Consider the following 21,620-nt stretch of genomic DNA (forward strand, 5'->3'; position numbering starts at 1 on the left):
TTTGTATAAATTAAACAATATTTCCGCTAACATTAGTTTTATTGTGCGCCAACACCTCACAACATATTTTACAGCATAACCGCTAGCGTCAGCTTATATGTGTGTCAAACACTTCACAGCATATTTCACAGCTTTAAGTTCAGTTTTTTTCCTACAACATTTTCTCTAGCATAGAAAATTCATCTTTCCGCTCTGCCCTTAGTGTTTTAGAACTTCCAGTTCTTTGATGTTCCAATTATAAGCCTACAAGTAAATATAATACCCGTGAACTCCCTTAACCCAGATGATCATAGAATATCGACTCTCTTCAATTTAAACCACCTCTCGTACATTAGTCGTTATGGTTTCATTCATGACGCAGTCGAGAAACCGAAAAATCTGTTCCCCTAAATAACTAGGGTTTTCCAAAGGGGTTCTTCTGGACCGAGGACCACAAAGTTCCTAATTTGGTTCCAATTTCTGTCTTTTAGGGTTACGATTGTCTGTGATTTTATCATGGACTGGGCGTTGGATTCCGTGATTAGGGTTTTTCTTTTGCTGGTTTAGCATTCTGGGATTTCCTGAATTGGCGTTTGGTGTTTCGAGATTTTGGGTTATTAGGGCTTTCGACGGTGTTGATTTTTCATGATACCAGTTTGGAAATTGGGAAAGTTTCGGGTTTAGGGCCTGTTTGATGCTCAGGTAACTTAGTTTCACGAATGGGGCTAGATTTTTGAGCAAGTTCATATTTTAGGGTTGTTTTTTTTTCGTTAACTTATTTGAATTGGCTGTGACTGGTATTTCACGGCATTCGCCTGTTTTTAATTTGTGTGCGTTCAGCTGGGAAGTTTGTTTTTTGGGGATTTTAGTAATGGCTTCGCACGGGGAAGAGGACCTGGAGTATGAGAGTGATCCGGAAGATGCAAAGCGTTCACTGGCCATGCGTAGGCGAGAAGCAGCCAGTGATGATGAGGAAGGGGAAAGAGAAGTAAGCGAGGAGAAGCCCAGGATGGATAGTAAGGCCCCAATTCATTCGGATGAATCAGATGGTCAGGGTGGGGCTGCAGATTATGATGAAGACGAATATGTGGAAGATGAGGAAGAGTACATAGAAGATGAAGAAGGGGAAGAGGCCTATGAAGAAGAGGAGGAAGAGATTCTTGATGGGGAGGGAGAAGTTGTGGAGGGTAAGGAGAGGAGTGAAGAAAGAGTAAATAGTGCTGGTACTGGCAGTGGGCGTGATGCTAATGCTGTGGATGTGGGTATGGACAATGAGATGCAAGGTAATGTGAGGAGGAATGCTGAGGAGGTTGCAGCAGATGTGCCTGCGGGGAATCATGTTGAGGAAGAGGACGTTGAGGAAGAGGAAGACAAGAAGGAGAATGAGCCTTTTGCTGTACCAACTGCTGGTGCATTTTACATGCATGACGATCGCTTTAGGGACAATGCTGCTGGTAGACACAGGTATCGTTGCTATCTTTGTGGGTTTTATGTTTGTCTGGGGGTAAATGGCTTGGTTATTATGTAGTTTAGACACTATTTGAATGATACATGGTTGCTATCCTGTATTTTTGCTTGTATGTACTGCGGTGCGATATTATGCTGATCTTTTTGCCTTTCTTACTTCAATTAAGATTTGCATTGCCTAGTTTTGAAATTTGGAGTTTCCATTCATTGAATTATAAACGTCATATGGAAGCAATCCTTCAGATGATTGTGCTCGGTGCAGTGAGTCAAGAAGTCACTATTAAGTCTAACCACAGACTTCATTGAGAACTTCCTATACTGTTTTCGAACTTTTAGTTAAGAATTGTCGGGCTAGCTAATCATTTATCCAAGGAATTCTAATGTTACACTTGTTAGATTAGTGATTCAGATAAAAAAAATGAGTTCTTACTTCTATAGGGTCCATTTGATGGACAATTTTGAAAGTAGCATATATGTTGGTTTAAATGGTAGCATATATGCTGTTTGAAATGCTGAGACGGTTTGGTTCAATTTATGATGGTAGCATATATGTTGTTTAAAATGCTGTAGCAAATTATGTACAGGGTATTATGCATTTTACCTTGAAGGCAAACATAAGCAACTAAATATCTAATTGTTCCACAATTCAAGTAATTCTTGAACTGTCTAAATTCTTACATATTACATTACATATTTGAAATAAAATAAAAATTATTTCTTATTTAATGATCTATTTATTTTTTACACCTGTAATTTTTTTTTAAAATTACACCTGTCAAATTAATGATTTATTTAATGTGAAAATGAGGGTATTTCCGAGAATTCAAGGAAAAGTCAAGGGTAGTTTAGTAACAAAAGTGAAATGGTCCCAAAATTGTTCAAATAGGTAGCATTTCAAAATGTTGCCTAAAATGGTCTGAAAATGCGACTTAGTAGCATATCAGAATTGTCCACCAAAATTGGTGTTTGATGCACAAGTAGCATATATGCTACTTAAAATGGTGTACCAATCGGACCCTTGGTCTTTTAGTACATGGCGTGATCCTGTACTCCATGTAAGTACGTATTGGCATATTAGGAAGTATGGGAGTTGAAGTGCTTGCTTTCTTTTGTAGGGTTTTATGATTGCATCCCGTAGATTAACTATTATCTCTCCTTGCACATTCATGAACTGGTATTTCATTGTGTTGACTAGAAATTCTCTTGAATGGTCCTTATAATGCTGCCTCAGTTTATGGTCAATTGCCCATTTGATGATTTGTTCTTTGGTTTGTGGCCTTAGAAAATGTTCACTTTAGCAGATGGGGAGCAGGTCTGTTTGCTGTCCCGTATTCTATATTCCAATGCTGCATGGTATTTTTCAAGGCATGATTACAGCTTCTTGTTAGATTGAGATTTATCTTTCATCTGGCTCTGCCTTGGAGTTCTTTATCCGAACACTTATGATTTAGTACAGCATTACATTTGTGCACACAAATACATGCATTTGTCCAGTTTTAGGGATCTCTTAGTTAAGGTTTTCCTGCTTTAGCTTATGATCATTCCTCTGAACGGGTAGAGATGGATCCTTCTTGTTTTGGGGTTTATATTTTATAGTCATTCCTTTTAACATTTTAAAAAGATTTTTACTCATCCTTAGATACCTTTTTATTTTTTTTCCCTTCGGAATGGTTTAAAAGATAAGCAATGGATAAAAGTGGCAAGACTTTTCTTCCATTAGCTCCTTTTCAAAATTCAATGCTTTGAGCTCTCACTCTTTTCGCATTACCAAGTCACACCATTCCCATCAATCTTAAGGCTCTTCCTAAGATTGCTTTTCTTGTTCGTGGCTATTTCTCTCCTATTCTCTTTAAGATTGTGTTTTTAGGATTTGCTTCTGACTCTACATGTCATTGGTTTGGCTAATGATTTTGGGCTTTAAATGCATCTCTAGGACTAGGAGTGAAGATGAGTAATAGCTTTTAATTTCGTTAGCCATATGTTGGATCATATGGAAAGTGAGAAGCCCAAGAACAATGGGTTATTTTGGGATACATGGTCATATGCTTTTTTGCTTTTGCCATTTGAGTCCAGGCCATATTGTGTAGAATGTGCTTTTGAAGATAAGGTCTAGAACCAATTTGCATGGCATTTAAGTTAACGTTCTTTTAGAGATCGCTACAAGTATCTTGTGTTTTGTACTTTTATTGGTACTCAAGTTGTAGTCTGCTATCTATAAAAGCATAGTGCTTGCGTCTGATATTGACTTTATTCAGGAGAACATATGGGGGAAGAAAGTTGTGGGAGTCGAAAGATGACAGGAAATGGGGGCATGATAAGTTTGAGGAGGTGTCTATCCAGGAAAGGCATTATGATGAGGTCTATTTCTATTTTCCTTTTTTCTCCCCCTCCCCCCCAACCAAACAATCGATGTGCATTTCTAATATGTGGAAAATTCAGGGAAGGAGAACTTCTAGAGGTCGAGGTTATCAAGCCCGTGGTAAAAATCGAGGTCCAGATCATGTGTATGGTAGAGGAAATAGGCCTAAAGTGTACAACAACAGTAATAGGAATCAGAACCAACCAAAGGGTGTGAGAGGGAGAGGACCCATAAGGTATGAGCCAAATACAATGTACTGTACGTTGCATATAGCTTTGTTCCATTCAGTTAATCCTGTCCATTTGTCTTATTTTTCTTTCATGTTTTTGGTCACCTCAGCAATTAACCTTTTGTTCAATTAATGTACTAGATATGCAAAGCCTGTGGAGAGAACTTCACATACCAGTTCAGGAAAATCCTTCACGTCCACATCAAATGCTCAACCTGAACCTCTTCCTGCTAGAAAACAAGTGTTCGCATCTAGTTTGAGTTCTGCTTCTCCTCCTTTTTTCCCTTCAGGGTCTTCTAATAAGGATGTTGCCCTTGCACACAAAAGAGATGTGCAAACGGGAAGTACCAGCAGGAGCAATCGCCCTACTGGAATTGATGGCAGCTTTTCAGTTCAAGATACCAACGCATTACTTCGGAAAAACAAAGTAGCTGATTCTGTTGGCATGGAGAAGCTCTATATTAATGACTCCATGAATGGGGCAGCCGGTAAGCCTTTGCCAAATCTGCAGGCGCTGCCATCTGGATCTTCACTGGTCAATACTGTGAAACCTTCTGAGTCCCGGGTTCAGGGTAGGGGTGTGGCTGTTCAAGGACAGATGACCTATCAACCATCACCATCTTCTAACCAAGCCAGATTTTCTTCTCCAATGCAACCCCATACTGCTCACAGAGGTACTATGCAAAACCGAGGCCGACCTTCTGTACAAGCTTCTGGTCAGCAGTTGGGCCAGCGCTCTGGTAGCAGATCTCAAGCATCCTCTCCTCCAAAAACTGCTACGTCTATGAGTTCATATGAACCTGGGGAAGTGGAATCTTCCTCAGTATCAAATAAATCAAAATTTGAAGTGGTAGGAAAGGCCAAAGGCAATATTCAAGGAAATGGACGGGGCTCTTTCATGTACAATGGAGCTCAGCCTCAGGTTATGGGAGCCACAGGGAGTATGGCTGTGGGTCGCGGTGATCAAGACTTCCCTGCAACCTCAGCCTTCCTCCCAGGTAAATTGTTGGGTTCTCATTTATGCTTGTAATGAATGACCATTGACTTTTGAGTTGCACACTTGCACCTTTTATTTTTCTGATGGGGATCCACATTTTCTCATTTCTCTGACAATTAATATGTGAGGCAGTTAGGATCTCACTCTCCCTCCCTCTCTCTTTCTGTAAATTGATAGAATGTTCACAAGCTTCTTCTTTTTTTCTTTTTTGTCTTTTTCTCCCCCTCCATGAATTAGCATATCATTCCATGGCTTATCGTTTGGTGTGTTGGAAACTGTTTTAAGTTAATGTATCATTCCGTGGCTTATTGGTTTATTTGTTGGCAACGGCTTGAATTTTATTTATTGGGCTACTTCGAACTGTTCATATTATCTGCCATGACTCTGCTTTTTCTTCTCTCCTTCTTTTACCTGTGTTAAGTTTATTCATTTACTTGTCTTGATTCATATGTGTACAGTTATGCAATTTGGGGGCCAGCATCCTGGTGGTATTGGAGTTCCTGCTGTTGGCATGGCGTTTCCTGGATATGTTGCTAATCCACATGGTTTGGGAAATTCTGAAATGACGTGGTATGCTAATTTTGTCCTTCCAACAGTTTTTTTTTAATAAGTTCGTATCTTTTTTAAATCATCTTATATTCCGAATCCTGATGAATCAGTATGTTGCTCATGGATGTTCACAATGAAAATTTGCTGTTTTCCATAAAATACATAGTTAATGAAGTTTCCAGACTCTTTTAAAGTTTCTTTGACCTTCAATCTGACGGAAACGCAATTTGATTTGTAGGGTATGATAAGAAAACTATAATAAACTTAATTATAAGGGTCTTCGTTGATCTAATAGCTGATGTAATAAATGTGATTGTGCCTTTATCCTATTTGATAAGATTCCAATGGAAGATTTTTGTTCTGTGCTATTGTTGTAGAATGTGAAGACAACTTATTTAGTGATTTTCTTTTACATTTAAGCACAATTGTTTTGCCTTCTTTACTGGTGTTTGTGTCAAGAGGTTTGACCCACTTGGGGCTGTATCTTCTCTGGTACCAACTTTGTACCCTTTTTATAGATACCTTTTTCTAATTTTTTTTCATCCATACTAGATTGTTGTATCCAATATCGAACTATGGAACTTTTACTTTGATTCAGTCTTTTGAACATAAATCTATTATTTGAAAAGAACTAGTGTTCATCACTTGACCAAAGATTCTACTTGGTCAGCAGAGAAAATCTCATTTAGAGTTCAACCTTTTTTCACATCGACTCCCACTGGAAGCAATGAGCCCAACTAATGCTAGTATTGGGGGCGTCACTATGGGGTCTAATTTACATAACATTTCAACATGGTGCTCAAGCCCAGAGAATTTCCTTCTTGTTGTGTGGGATTAGGGCAGGGGCATACAGCTGCATTAATTAGCATGGCCCTTATCCAAAGATATGGCCATTGATGTCAGGGCGAATATTTTCCTGCAAAATGCAACAGAAGTTTGATCGTTTGCCTTGTCTAATAGAAATGGAAATTGTAAAGTTTCTTTGACATTGTTTTGGTGATATGTACTATTTCTATTTTATTTGGGGAGTTGGTGGCTAGTAGAAGTCAAAACATCACATGAAACAGATAAATTGATTTTTTAAGCCAACTGTTGTTCAATTTGGTTTGGATTGGATCTGGAACCAATGAATTATAAGGAACAACTGGAGTGAATAGTAAACTTCTCTACTGATGTTTATATTACCCTGCTAAACCCTATGCAATCATTTCTTCATTCTTGAAGTTTTTTATTATCAGAGAGTAGTTATAACCTCATTTGTAATTGTTAGGTTACCTCTTTTGGCTGGTGCTTCTGGAGCTTTGGGGGCTACTTATCGTCCCCCTTATATTGCTGTTGATGGGGCTTATCATGCTCGCCCATCAGGACAAACATCTTCCATGGGATCCACAAGGTTGGTTGTCTTTTACTTTCACATCCACTGTGTATTACAGTATTACCTGTGCCTTTTGCGTTACTCTTCATTTTTTTTTGGTCGTGCTTACATATAAATGTCAATATGAATAAGGATTTTCCAATTGAAGTCCTACTTTCCCCTTTCATTGAAATCTGTGCTATTACTATATTTAAGCATTGCATACCTAAATGGGTGTAATTTCAAATATTGTTTTGATTATGCATTATGGTTGTCTTTGCTGTTTTCTTTTTGACTGGTAGTATACTTTTGTTTATCCATTTTATCATTTCAAGAATTCTTTGGCACTAGAATCTTGGTGTTTCTGGATTCTAGTCAAAACTCAAAACAATATTTAATGAATTTTGTAGTTTATAAGAAACAACAGCAAGGAGGATGTCATCAGTACATTTTTTGTTGATGGGATCCGTGTCCACCTTTTTGCATCTTCTTTTTTAGTTTATAAAAAAAAGAAGCTTTTCTATATAGCCATTGAGAAATCAGAATGATTCATTCATTTGCAGCGTAGAGGATACGGTAGGTTGTATTTTTAGCTGATGGAATTTGCCGCCTGTTTTGGAGTGTAAGCTTTCTGTTTTTTCATAAATTATTTAGTTTATAAGGAAGTAATCAGTATGATATTGTTGTTCGTTTGCAGCAATGACAATCATTCTAATAAACCTAATAATGACTGGAATCCATCTCAGAGGCCAGGTAAGACTCTTCTATAATTTGGTTTAAGCTTCATCAGTGGTCATATTATTATGTATTTCCTTATTTGACTTGTTTTTGCAGAGTCTGTGAATGATGACTTCGGGCAGAAACAAAATAAGCCTCCTCGTAGGTAAGTTGACCTCCTTAATTTAGTGAACCCCCTGCTGTTATACTTGTGTGTTTTATGCAAGGTATTTGAATTGTCCCTTCTTTTCTTGCAGATACTCGGAGATGAACTTTAGCCAGTCCAATTCTTAAATCGGATGAAGCCTATTGAATAAGCAGATAAAGATCAATGTCTGCTCAGTTGAGCATTTGGCTTTTTGGGTGTTGCAAAAATTGTTACTGTGATTTGTTGGTGATCCAAGCCTTTAGTGTTCTCCAGACACTGTTATGGAGCACTTTGGGCTGCAGTATGTTTCATAATCTTTTAGGTAATTGCTCATGGCCTCTGATTTGATTTTTCACATAATGTATTCATTTATTTTGTGCTAGAAGATTTTGTGTAATTTGAAATGTATCATCTTCCAGTTTTAGTGGGATGGCTTTTGGGAAAAAATTCCTGCATCTTTGATTTAATTTTGCTTTCGTACTCTGGCTTTAAAGGATGTTCACATATTCATCGCTGCTAAAAAAAGAGCTTGTTGTTTTCATTCACTTCACTAAGAGTGTTTTTAAGAATTTTTTTTTCTCCAGATTATAGCTATTGAATGTAGAATCCCTTTTTAAATTTGGAGACCCTTTAATTGTTCTTATATTCATCCACTTGTTCTGCATGTATGCTTGTGTTGTCAACATTTCCTTTTTCTCCTAACTAGATTTCTCTGTCTCACTTGTTCTCCTTTGGTATTTTGGCTGTTGCAGTTATATAATCAAACACATGCTCGTGCTGCACTTAATTTAAGATCGTAATTTTGTGGCTTGGCGGGTGGTAGTTTATTGTTTAATCATGCGGTATGAATATGCACCTTAGAAGATACGCTCTGATACTATTAGTTTTATGGCCAGCTAGTGTACAAATTTCTGATATTTCCTGACTGGTCTCCAGGTTTTCTTGTTGCTTGGTTTTTGGTGAAGCTTCTAAGAAATGTGATGTGGGCTGCTTCTGAAACTATATATTTGGGGATATGTCGAAGAGCAAGAATTAATATGCGGAATCAACCAGAGTTTTAGGTGTTTTTATTGAAAGCGGATAATTTTTTGCATTTTTGTTAACGAAAACTCTGATGTTATCTTTGCGACATAAGTATTGGTCTTGTTTTGAATATTCCTTTGTGAATGGGATTTCTTAGCGACCGGCCAACTCCTGAGAATACTGCAAAGTGTCGTGTTATTCGTCCGATATCCTTGAAATGTTAATTGGTTGTGTTGTATCCAGGTGATTATGGCATGTTGAGGCAATGGAATGCTTGCAGTGTGATTTGATAATTGTCCCTTCTATTTTTTATGATGAAATTTTCATATGATAAAAGCTTCTCTCTTCATGCATCTGCTTTTGTAGAGTATTTAGATTTTGCTATAAAAGCTTCTCTCTTCATGCATCTTCCTATCAAATCATGTCTCTAATTTCTTAGTCAGAACAGGGGTTTCTTCTACTATTCATAACTATAAAAGTTAGATTAATATATCCACAGGTGAGCATTTGGATGGTTCAGTTTACCAGTGTTTGTTCCTTCTAGAGTTTCTTGTAGTTTACTGGACAGAGGAGGAAGAAGGAGATTCATCAAATACGGTGACCAGCCTATAATTTCTGTACGTATGTTGCGGGTAGCTACAATGGGGTGACTTTAAGGGGGGGCATGGATGGCTTTTGCTGGCTTGCTTAATAGACACCCTAAAAATAATCTCTCTAATGGTGCAATTTTATTTTTGCTGGCTTGTTTAATAGGCACTCTAAAAATAATACCATGATGCAATTTTATTGTCCCAAATTTAATGGAACAAACGTGGGCCAATGAAGTTTCTCATGCCCGATGTTTGCTTGTTTATCGGGCGCCATAACAAATTTACTCATATTTACATCAAAATATATATTGGGTCGTACCTTTATCACATAAAAAATAAAGCTAGTAAATTTAGATCATTGTATTAATATATTTTGTTGGTCCGATCACATTAACAAAATATATCCCAATACATTTTATTGACGCCAATAAATTTACAATATTGTGGCTGCTATAAGCTTGTGTGATTTATTGGAAATATCTGTTGCGGAGGAGCACCAGTTGAGAGCTTCATTGTCACAATTATTAATTGAAGATTTGAAGCTTTGATGTGATATATGAATTCAAGAGAAGGCTACATTGGGAATCTTGGAAAGAAATAATTTTAATTGTTTTATGTTATTTTAAATAGATTCTTTTTATTTCTCATTATTTATACGACTTTATTTTAATAATCCTAAAGCCTAACATAATTGCCACCGACAGAATAAACTCACCACATCACTATCAATGAAGCAGGTAACATGGAAAGTACGCTGCACCGCTCTGTATGCTATAATTTCCAAATTCTTTTTCGCACGAATTGACTCGTACATACGTGTCATCCCTCTTTCTTCAAAACTTTGGACATTTCCCCTCTCTCTCCTCCGTTTCTCTCTCTAAGGTCCTCTCATTACTCTCACTGCGTGCGTTTGTGGTGCCCATCTTTTCAAAATGCTCTCTATCTCCTATGGCTGTTGCTACATGCTCTCTCTTCTCTAGAAGACTCGTGAGCAGCGGTACTAGTTCTAACTTCTTCTACACTTACTCAAATCTCGATAGCATGCTTGTTCTTGCTAAATTTGAGCTGATCTCTTGCTAAATCTGTTGATCTATGGATTTGGAGCTTTATTTTCTAGTTTTTCCTTGAATTTAGTAACCCTGAAACTTACTTTAATCGAGTTTTTGATTGCGATGGATTATAAGTGACATGAGTATTTTTTTTTTCTGGTGGTTTGCTTTGGTTCTTTGCTGTTGATCTCTGTTTGGTTGCTGAGAAAGTGTAGGAAAATGAAAATGTCTGTGTATTAGAAGTGTGAAGCGTTGTTTGATTAGGATCGTGATCGAGTAGCCTTTCTAAACTATGATTCAAGCGCTGGCGTGAGCGACCATGAAACTGCCTTTTAGTGGCTCGTATTTGGTCGTTTGGTTACTTTAGGTTGCGTGTTGTTGCTAAATATTTGTTCGGAAAGGAAGGGCATTCAAGTTAAAAATGATGACGAATGCAGTACCACTATCTTCTCCTTCAGTTGTTTTCACTTGCCTCCTTCTGAATGGAAATTTTTAAAGAAAATAAGAATCTGTAGATTGAGTAGCCATAGCAGATGGAAGTCAGGTTCATTTTCTTAATCATCTAGTTTGGTTGTTTATTTGGCTGCTGTTATAATAAATGAAAGAGAGAAATTAGAGTGGATACTAGAGGATGGATTCTCTTAACATAGCTAATTACTTGTGTTAGCTTCCTGTGTTCCTTATATGTTTTCTGCATGCTACATTGTTGGGAAAGTGTCACACTTGATGTCTTGATCCTTATATCACTTTCTGCATGCTGCATTGTTTGGTTTCTAAGGAAATGCAGGAAGAAAGAATATAGTGAACTTTCATATTTTAAATATTTCATTTTATACCCCCGAGGACCAGGAATTTACTTATTTAAGTCTTTATCCATACTCTACCAATTAAACGCATGCGTTCTATTTTGCTGATTTCCTCTGTTTTTCAATACCTTCGCTAAGTGGTGGAATTTTTTTATTGTGGCTTATTGTAATTTCTTGGTCATTTCAGGTTTCATTCATTGAGCAGCATTTTTTTTTGTTGTTTGAAGTGTAATTGGGACTCTTTGGGGCTATAAAGGCTGGAAAAGGATCTCTTTTAAATGTTTTGGAGTCCATACAACCGAGGTATTTTAGTTATCCTGATTTTCGGAAATGATGTAATGCAAAATGTGAATTAAGCTTTTGGTGTTGTAATCTAGTCAAGAAACAAATGGAGGACAGTATCGGCAGAGGAGATTGGCAGGGTAATGTAGTTAGGCAATCATCTTTTAGGCAGGATGGCAGCTTTAAGCCCACATATTCTGGGAAATCGACTCCTAAAAATTCTCCGCCATTTCGAAGGTTGAATACAAGCCGAACTCCACGAAGAGAATTGCGTGGAAGTGGAGGTGGTGTTCACTGGTTTCGGAGCAGTAGACTGGTATATTGGTTACTTTTGATTACTCTCTGGGCTTATCTTGGGTTTTATGTCCAATCCAGGTGGGCTCATAGTGAAAAGAAGGAGGGGGATTTTCTGGGTTTTGGAGGTAAAAATAAAGATAAAATTTCAAATACTGAAACAAATAAAAGAAGGGATTTGATTGCCAATTTTAGTTCTCTGGCTGTAAATAATGAGACTAATAATAAAATAAAGCTGGGAGATAGTAAAAGGATAGATGTCAATTTGTCCAAGAATGAGAGTGGGAACTCATCTAAACGGAAAGTAACTTCAAAGAAAAGGCGTAGAAAAACAAGGCGCTCTTTACGTAATAAGGTGAGGAGCAGACATAAGGCTGTAGAGGAAGTTGGAAGCGAGAATGCCGAGGTGGAGGAACCAGACATTCCTAAGAGTAATACCACCTATGGTTTGCTTGTTGGTCCATTTGGGTCAACAGAGGACATGATTCTTGAATGGAGTCCCGCGAAGCGGTCCGGAACCTGTGATAGGAAAGGGGCTTTTGCTCATCTTGTTTGGTCTAGGAAATTTGTCCTAATATTCCACGAACTTTCAATGACTGGAGCTCCCCTGTCAATGATGGAGTTGGCGACGGAGCTTTTGAGCTGTGGTGCCACTGTTTCTGCTGTAGTTCTTAGTAAGAAAGGGGGGTTGATGACGGAACTTTCCAGAAGAAAAATCAAAGTGCTTGAGGACAAAGCAGACCTTAGTTTCAAAACTGCGATGAAGGCGGATCTTGTGATTGCTGGATCAGCAGTATGTGCATCATGGATTGGTAAGATCTTTTTGACGTCAGCCTTTCGTATTTGCCCTGTACTTTGAAAGTGACCATTTACCCTAAAACAAGAATGCTGGTTTTGTCCGGTCTATTAATAAAATAAATCCGTTGCAGAATATGGTTTTCCACTTCATACATATATAGCTTTAAAGTGACCTATGCTAGTTTTTGGGTCTATTGCTTCTTTTCGAAAGTCACGTTGCTAAATTGAACGTCTTATTCCTGTTAAGGAATTGCTTGCATTGTGGTGTTTGATCATTCCGTATCTGACATTTTGTATGTTTGAGGACTATAATTTCATTGCGAAGTGATGGCTTACCTATAACTCGCGATATTTTTCCTTTACATGATTCATGTTAGTTTGCTTGTGGCCCAGTGGTAGAGTTGCAGGGGTGCAACCTAGAGGTAACGGGTTTAATTTCTAGAAACAACGACTTCTCATTTAATACGGGGGTAAGTTCTGTGTACATCTTGCTTGTCCCCGATCCCGTCCACTGTGGTGGCGTTGTGCACGGGAGTTGTGTACCTTTTTACATGCTTCATATCTATGGTTGTCCTGACTGATGTTAGTGGTTGTAATGGTTTCAAAATAGTGAGCTGATAAAATTTACATTGCACATTATTGTTCATCATGTGTATTTATACTGTCAAGATGATCCAAATACTTCAAGTATTCTATTGGACATTCTATAAGATATCACTCACTACCTCTTTCGGTGAAAAGCCAATGATGGAAAGCTAGCACATTTGGCTAAGTTTTCATACTTTCTGTGAATGTATGCCACAATGACCTCGTAGTTTGCCTTGCAACTAAAATTACTCAATGGGAATTTGGTGGTATAAATTTTCTGGTTCAAACTTACCAATTGAACAGTAGACCGAGTGAAATTAAACATCATAGTAGGGACTTCTAAAATGGTCACCTGCCACCCGTCTTGAATGCTTCATATTCCGTGTGAGTTTTACAATCACATTATCTTCTTAAACTTTTCCGTATTTCCAAAAATATGTTTATTTGTACTTTGCTAATTTATTTTGTAGTTTCCACTGGCAAGCAAGTGGCTAGTGGTAGGGTTGCAAGTAGGTCGTAGGTTCAATTCCTGTCAACGGTCTCTCCACATAATATGTGGGATAAGCTCTTTGTACATCTTGCATGTCCCTGTTCTTGCCCACTATGGGAGCCTTGTGCACGGGTGTTGTTTACCTTTTAAAGGCGAACATATGGCCAGTGATAGAGTTGCAGTGGTGCAACCTAGAGGTCACACAGTTTCAATTGCTGAAACAGTCTTTCCACATATTATGTAGGAGTAAGGTCTGCATATATTATGTCTGTCCCCAACCCTACCCACTGTGGGAGTTTCGTGCAGGCGAGTTGTTTACCATTTTCCATTTTTCCTGATGAAATGATAGTGTATATATGAGTGATTTATTGGAAGTTTATTTTATAACTTTCGAGTTTATGTTGTGGTATAGCCTTAAGTTTTTTACTTTCTTTACAGATAACTACATTGCTCACTTTCCTGCCGGTGGAAGCCAAATTGTATGGTGGCTCATGGAAAATCGAAATGAGTACTTTGACCGGGCTAAGCCTTTACTTCATCGAGTGAAGATGCTGGTTTTTCTTTCTGAATCTCAGGCCAAACAGTGGTTAACCTGGTGCAAAGAGGAAAATATTAAGCTAAGATATCAGCCTGCGGTTGTTCCGCTTTCTGTTAATGATGAACTGGCTTTTGTTTCTGGCATGTCTTGTTCCCTAAACTCCCCATCTTCTACCCCTGAGAAAATGCTGGAGAAAAGGCAGTTATTGAGAAGTTCAGTTAGAAAAGAGATGGGATTGACAGATAATGATATGCTTGTGATGTCTCTCAGTAGCATAAACCCTGGAAAGGGCCAGCTCTTGCTTCTTGAAGCAGCACACCAGATTGTTGAACAAGAACTCCACAATGATCATAAAATAAAGGTACCATTAAATTCAGGAAAAAACCAATCTTCCCTAGCAGCAAAGTATCATCTAAGAGCAGCAAAGAACCATCTAAGAGCTTTGTTAGAGAAATCGAATGATGGGGGCAAATCATTACATGAATTCCCCAATTCTGGAGAGTATTTCCACGGGTTGAATGCAGGAAAGAAGAAAGTATTAAGGTCATCGAGTCCCTTTACCTATGTTGACGACACAGATGACTTGAGCCTTGGTGGTACTCAGACAAGAAGGAAAGTGCTCTCTAGTGGTGAAGGGCAGCAGGAGCAGGCTCTTAAAATCCTTATTGGTTCAGTTGGATCCAAAAGCAATAAGGTTCCCTATGTGAAAGAAATTTTAGGGTTTTTGTCCCCACTTTCAAACTTGTCGAAGTCAGTTCTCTGGACACCAGCAACTACACGTGTTGCCTCACTTTATTCTGCGGCAGATGTTTATGTGATTAACTCCCAGGTGGTCTATCTTCTTATATCTTCTCAGCTCAAGAATGTTTTCTTGTTGATTCTTCTTGTAACAATGGTAGGAGTAATTTTTTGGTAGTAGCCTGACTTCCTTGTTCAAACGCCTTAAGGTTGAAGTGTGGCATCATGTGCATATAGTTCAAATGAGCTAGTTAGGAACTGAAAATGAATGATTACAAGTAGCTTAACTTCCATTTCTAAACTTGATTATGGCTGGGTGTTTCTTGTTCTTGTGTGTTTGCTCTGCTAGTGTGATGAGAAATGAGTAAAATATTAATATATTAGTCTAACATTATCAAAGAAACCTGATCTCTTGATAACTTATAAATTCTTCTCTATTCATTCTTGCTTACTACTTAATTATTGGATTAGAAAGCACATAGTAAATTGTAAATTGGTGTGCAGGGCCTGGGAGAAACATTTGGGAGAGTGACGATCGAAGCAATGGCATTTGGTTTACCTGTAAGACATCTTAACTTATTTTCTTCCTATATGTTGTTATTCTACTGAAATTAACTTTTTCAACTTTGGACTTTTGAGCATGGGGAATTCATGCTTGTTTGCTAAAAACTTATGCAATATAGTCCATTGTCTTCTTATCCAAATTGCAACCTTTGTTGTGGTGTAATTATCAAAGTCTTTTGCATTTCCTCAACAGCCAACATTTTACTGAACTGCAAAATGTGAACCTTCTTTCCATCTCTCTGCTGCAACTGAATATCCACTTCATGATTGCCTTGCTGATAAGAAGTTAAGAAACAGCCCACCCACCCCAAACAATCAGCAGTTTGTTCTCTTTGGGCCCTTGTCCTCATGGATTTCTCTCACTAGGCCCACCCCATAATGGGCCCGGGAAGCCCAATCCAGCAACTTACCCCCTGCAGGCCCATATCCGACCAACATGGGCATCAGCCCACGGGCCCAGAACCTCTGGAAAACCGGTTGCTGATTGTTAGGGAGTTTGGCCTCCCTTGCATATTGCAATTCACTTCCACATCTAGGCGATGTGGGATGAGTGCGTAACACTTGCTAACCTCAAAAAATGTAGCCTGTCCCAATATGGGAGGCTAGTTTAAGCTTGGCTTCCAAGTGAGTATACGTCCATGACTTGTTTGTCTTCAGAAGAGCCCTTTTTTTTCCCTTGAAGTCTGAGGGCTTCATCTTTTCTTTCTGTGAATGCTTCCATCAAAGGTATGTGCTTGTGTTTGTGTAATTACATTTTTCTGTATCTGCGTTTGTGCATTACATATCCATCTTTTGACTGCCCTTAGTTAGACTAGATATATGAATTTAATATTGTACAATGTAGAAGTTGTGAATTACTCATTTCATACATGGGCCTTGTTGGATAAAAATCTTGCAACTTGTTTGGCCCTCAATTGATCGCTATACAATATTTTTCTCCAAGAATTTAGGTGATGACAAAAAGTAAATGGACTATTTGGTAGTCTGTATCAAATATCTTATCAATTTTGGTTGTTCCGTAGTCTTCATTTTCTAGATTCTGTTTGCATTTTCATTCAAATTAGTCTTGCCTCCAAAATGAAAAACCTGTTGGGATATATTGAAAGAGGAAACATGTACAACCTTCAGGTCATGTTATGGATTCTAAGCTTCAGTATTTGAGGGAATGAATTGGTTAATGTTGGATGGACTTCAGAATGTGTTAGATGATATTTCAACGAGTATTGCATGTAAAACTGATTATGGAGATGCTAGTATGATCGATGTACTTGGTTCTGTTTCAAGTTTCAACCTAGAGTCGTTGGCAAACTGTTGAGATGGTGAAGGTTTAAAAATTCAGGAATATGTCATGGTATCAAATAGATAGTGGCATTCTATGATTGCTCCATCATTTTCCCAAATATGCTATGTTGGCCAACTTCATCAGTTCATGACCACGGTGATGTGAGTAGGTTTTAGGGTGGAAACTTACCAAAATAGAAGATCAAACAGAGAATGTGAAACTGTGGAAGGGATCTTGTAATTTGTCAAAACTACTGGATTTTTGGTTAATATGATGTTTCGAGATCAATGATAGTAAATATGGCCCTGGAAATGTTTAGTAGTGACCTTATATACCTTGTAGCGACTAAGTAGCTGTCTTCTCATCTTGGCTTAAACTGACATATTATTTTGGTAATCTGATTATAAATATAGCAGTTTTATCTCCCACTTTGCGGCAATGTTTGCTTCCGTGGTTTGAACCTCTAATCCTATATTGGACTGGAGTAATTGTATGATGTATGGTCTCTACTTTTTGGTATTTTGAGAAGAATGTGCTCCATCTTCAAGGATTATTCTCTTGTAAACAATCAACTGAAAGCAAATCTTTGAAGCTAGATGGTTCTACGTGTAAAGGAATCTCAGCTTTACATGCCTCGACTTCCATAAGCAACCCAGTAGTCTGATGCTTGAGAGAAGGCAACCAAGCTACAAGGTGCTTGTCAGGAAGGTTCTGATGATTGAAGAAAAAAAATATTAGAGTCTCCTTTACCCTTGCAAAAAATTCCATATTTTGAATCTTTCTTTGTTAAGCATACTCTTGGATAATTTGTTTATTACTAGTCTTGGAAGATGAATCACTTGTGGAACAATACAGGTTGTGATATTTTTCACCTCTTGGTTCTCTGATTCAGGTGCTTGGAACAGATGCTGGAGGAACAAAAGAAATTGTGACGCACAATGTAACGGGGCTTCTTCATCCAGTAGGTCGACCAGGAACCAAAGTTCTTGCCCAGAATATCCGGTTTTTGCTCAAGAACCCATCTGCAAGGAAGCAATTGGGGACTGAAGGAAAGAAAAAGGTAGAGACTATGTACTTGAAGCGGCACATGTACAAGAAACTTTCAACAGTTCTTTACAAGTGCATGATCAAATGACCACCCTACGGCTGGACACATTGATTCTTTCATTGGTATTGGATTTAACAGGTGATATTGAGTCCCTGAAACTGGATGGCTTCGCCCTGTTTGCTTGACATAACAGTGAGCGTAATTGTTTTTCTGATAAATGAAAATGTTCTTGGTTGATCACATCCCTTATTGATTTCAGCTTTGTTTGTCAATAGTTCAACTTGTTCGCATGTTTAGACTTTAGAGGGAAAAATAAGCATTTTTAGAACTCTTTTCCCCCACTATTCATTGGGCGCCAGATATGCTGTTATTTCTGTGGATTATTTGGAATATATTTGAATTTCGGACAACTTTTTTTTATTCTTAGTTTTGAGGTCACTGAGCTCTAGTTCTACCATGAAATCACCTGTGAGTAGGCCCACTGTGTATTGAGCTTACTAGATTTCAGACATCTTTTGTGGGCGAAGACCAAAAAAAAAAAACATAAATGTTGTTCCAAACGGTTAGAGGGGCTCGGCGTTCACTTTTTTTTTCTTTTTTTTTTTTTCTAAATCAAGAATGGTAGTAAATTTGTCTTTTGGACAATCAATATGAAATCTAAATTAGGGATGTCAAACTTGTGCACACAGAAGTTTTTCACCTGACAACATGATAAGTTAAGTCAAAATCTAGTGCATGGCCACAAGAGTTCCCAATGAAATTCGAACTTAAGACCTTTCCGATTTTATACGGTTTGTCTTGAGAGGGATTCATCATTAGGCTATCACTCAAGTGATTGGCTCGACGGCTTGACATTCCGGAAGTAGCCCATATTTTAGCCATAAAAAATTTTGAAACAAATTAAAAAAAAGGAAAAAGAAAATGAAAGTATCCAATATCTTAATTCTTAGAGGCCTATATTGGTTACTTGACCCTTAATTCACCACCAAATGCTTGTCTTACAATCAACCTATCTATAAGTTCGGTTACATGAAACTAATAATATTCATATTTCTCTTCCAATTATTCCAATTGCGACATCATAACCATGAAGAGGTATTAAGAGAGTCAATTCTACAGCTGGACTAATAATTGAAGCACATCTTTTCATAAATGACCATATAACTAACCTTTAGTCTAAAAGGATTGTGCTTTGAAATTCCAAGTTGGAAGATGACAAGTCACAAGCAACCTCTTCCTAAGCCATGTTCCTTTCCTTTTCTGTTGTTCTTTTTATTTATTTCTACCGTCAAATAAAGACAGAAGCACATGGTAACCTACATATTGGCGTGGGAGGAAAACAGGGGACATGTCCCAGAAATTCTATTTATTAAACTCATAATAACAATTTTAAGCCCAAAATTGGGGGTCCAGGCAGAAGGATAATGAAGACACAAACAAAGCTATTCTCTATTAATTTCTTTGACTTAGACGTGTTTGTACTTTATATTCAATGGTTTTAGCATACAATATGTTCACTTTTATATTCCATGGTTCTAGCATACAAAATCAATAGAATAATGTCAATTCACGAATAATTTGTTGATAATATATAGATAGTTGAGAACGAAAATAAAAGTAATTCGCAATTCAAATTTCAAAAAATACATCAATCACCTCTACATTCATCAAACGTATGACGTGATGTAGCAGAAGTCTAGTCTAGAATCACTAAATAATTACTCAAACCATTAAATAGTTACTCATCAAATGACCAATGGAAGGCATGCCGCATGCCAAATGACACATATACAAAGTGACGAACAAATCAAAGTATCCAATCATCAAAGCAAAAAAAATAATTAAAAAAAAACGCCAAACTTGACTAATTGTTCATACTAAACGACATAAAACCCATAATTCAGATTAAAAAACCCCCTCTATATTACATTTTGTATTAGTGCCAAACACTAATTTCATTTTTCACAACCAAACACACTCCAAGAAAGGAAAAAAAAAAAAGAAGATACATATGTAGAAGAGGTAATTGTACAAGAAACAAAGCCGGAATCTCTATCATCAACGAAAGGAGACTCAGTTGGGAGTCAACTGAATTAGACATATGTGTGTTCAAGATCCGATTTCAACCGCAAACATATTTGTCCATGCTATTTCAAAAACAAAAGCCGTATCTCTACTAAATCTCCAAGTAACAACCAGTTTGAACATGCCCGGAGTATTTCTTGGGAGTCTCTATTCTTGTCCACGTGTATGTCTTTAAATTCGCCACATAAGCCATGTGGGGCTCACCGAATCTCTCCGATCCAATCACCATTAATTTCCCCTGCCACGTTGTCACGTAAGCGGCGTTGCAAACCTCTGGCGGTAGCTTAGAGACAGCTTGCCATGTCGTTCCTTTAAGTGCCACCACATCACCTCCATGACACATGTACAATTGATCATCGCCATACAAGCAAGTCCGTGGACACGTGGCATCTTTCAATAAGTCTTCTTGTACATTGTCCCACTGCCACGTGGCGAAATCGAACGACTCGACGCTTCTCTCAAACTGACCTTGGAGCTCCGTACAGTAGCCGCCGATGACGTGGAGCTTGCCACGGTGGATTGCCGCCTTGCACTCGTCACGCTCCCTTGACATGTCAGGCAGTGGGGTCCACTTACCGTTTGCCACGTCATATGCCATGGCCGATCTCAGTGCGTTCTTTCCGTCATCATGACCGCCCGCAATATACACCGTCCGATCAGAATCAGACGCACAGCCAAAGAAGCAACGCCGTGGGCCCGGCATTTCGGTCCCACACCGCCACTTCGCGGAGACAAAATTGAAGATAGAGACAGAATTCGAGACTTCCCAAGTCACCGGATCCATTCCACCCAAAACAACAAGATCCGACCCGACGGAAACCATTTGGCAGAACATCGGCAACCCGTTCTCAAATCCGGGCGCCGGAGGCAGCTCGCACCAGTAACCCGTCTCCGGTTCGCAAAGCGTGAGACGATAAACCGGATTAAACATGTACTTCATCTTGTTTCCTCCATCTTCCGGGTTGACCCGTGCTTGAGCCATCACGACGACCATCTGGGCCTGGCCAGTAACTTTCCTCTGCCGGAGAAATTCCGGCATCTCAACTTCAGTCCTCCAAGCCCTGCATACAGATAAAAGCGAGGGAAATTGCTCGTACTGAACGTGAATCAAACAATCAAGAGCAATATCATTCGGTAGACCCGGAATCAGCTCCATCAAAGATTCAAAATTGAAGAAGAAAAAGGTTTTTATTTTATCAAGCAAGGATTCAATACTAGAACCAAAACCGCCGAAGCAAAGAGAGATTTGGGGTATTGGGTTTGTCTTGGGATATGTTTTTGTGAGAGAGAATTGAAAAGGAGTGTGTATTTATAGGGGATAGTGGAGGTTTTGATAAATATTAATTTGTTAACAAGACAGAAAAAAGAAAAAGTAGAATTATTCTAGAAGGTTGAGATAGTGAGGATAAAGAGATATTCGAGAGTCCATAGGATGAGGAATTAGGAACAGCGGGGGCCTGTAGATTTCCCATCAACGGCTTTCCATTTTTGTATATTATTATTGCAATTTTTTTAAAAAAAATTGTTATGATATATCGGTTTGTCGCGACCAATGTATCTAGACCGTCCGTCTATTGGCTATTGCAATCAATTGTGATAATAGATCGGTTTGTCGCGACTAATGTTTCTAGACCGTCAGTTCAGTT

The 21,620-nt window shown here is 38.3% G+C and overlaps 3 protein-coding genes across 4 annotated transcripts; 2 read left to right on the forward strand and 1 right to left on the reverse strand.

Moving 5' to 3' along the window:
• The first annotated feature begins 241 nt into the window (after positions 1-241).
• LOC120007694 (protein MLN51 homolog) lies at positions 242-9,173 on the forward strand. Its single transcript, XM_038858088.1, has 11 exons — positions 242-1,443; positions 3,702-3,804; positions 3,886-4,040; positions 4,176-5,032; positions 5,490-5,601; positions 6,851-6,973; positions 7,632-7,687; positions 7,769-7,817; positions 7,909-8,121; positions 8,552-8,641; positions 8,736-9,173. The coding sequence occupies exons 1-9, from the start codon at positions 851-853 to the stop codon at positions 7,943-7,945; spliced, it is 2,085 nt and encodes a 694-aa protein (XP_038714016.1). The 5' UTR covers positions 242-850; the 3' UTR covers positions 7,946-8,121; positions 8,552-8,641; positions 8,736-9,173.
• Positions 9,174-10,275: 1,102 nt separating this feature from the next.
• LOC120007519 lies at positions 10,276-18,299 on the forward strand. 2 transcript variants are annotated; one of them, XM_038857786.1, is made up of 5 exons: positions 10,276-10,409; positions 11,455-12,655; positions 14,158-15,086; positions 15,500-15,556; positions 17,734-18,299. In XM_038857786.1, the coding sequence occupies exons 2-5, from the start codon at positions 11,656-11,658 to the stop codon at positions 17,974-17,976; spliced, it is 2,229 nt and encodes a 742-aa protein (XP_038713714.1). In that variant the 5' UTR covers positions 10,276-10,409; positions 11,455-11,655; the 3' UTR covers positions 17,977-18,299. The 2 variants fall into 2 exon arrangements, with proteins under 2 accessions (XP_038713714.1, XP_038713715.1); XM_038857787.1 differs by lacking the exon at positions 17,734-18,299 and adding an exon at positions 15,808-17,709.
• Positions 18,300-20,044: 1,745 nt separating this feature from the next.
• On the reverse strand, positions 20,045-21,263 carry LOC120008071 (F-box/kelch-repeat protein At1g80440-like). The gene has a single exon (XM_038858582.1). The coding sequence runs from the start codon at positions 21,128-21,130 to the stop codon at positions 20,066-20,068; it is 1,065 nt and encodes a 354-aa protein (XP_038714510.1). The 5' UTR covers positions 21,131-21,263; the 3' UTR covers positions 20,045-20,065.
• Positions 21,264-21,620: the final 357 nt, after the last annotated feature.

This window comes from Tripterygium wilfordii, chromosome 10 (genome assembly GCF_013401445.1).
Source record: "Tripterygium wilfordii isolate XIE 37 chromosome 10, ASM1340144v1, whole genome shotgun sequence".
In the NCBI taxonomy this organism is placed as follows: Eukaryota; Viridiplantae; Streptophyta; class Magnoliopsida; order Celastrales; family Celastraceae; genus Tripterygium; species Tripterygium wilfordii.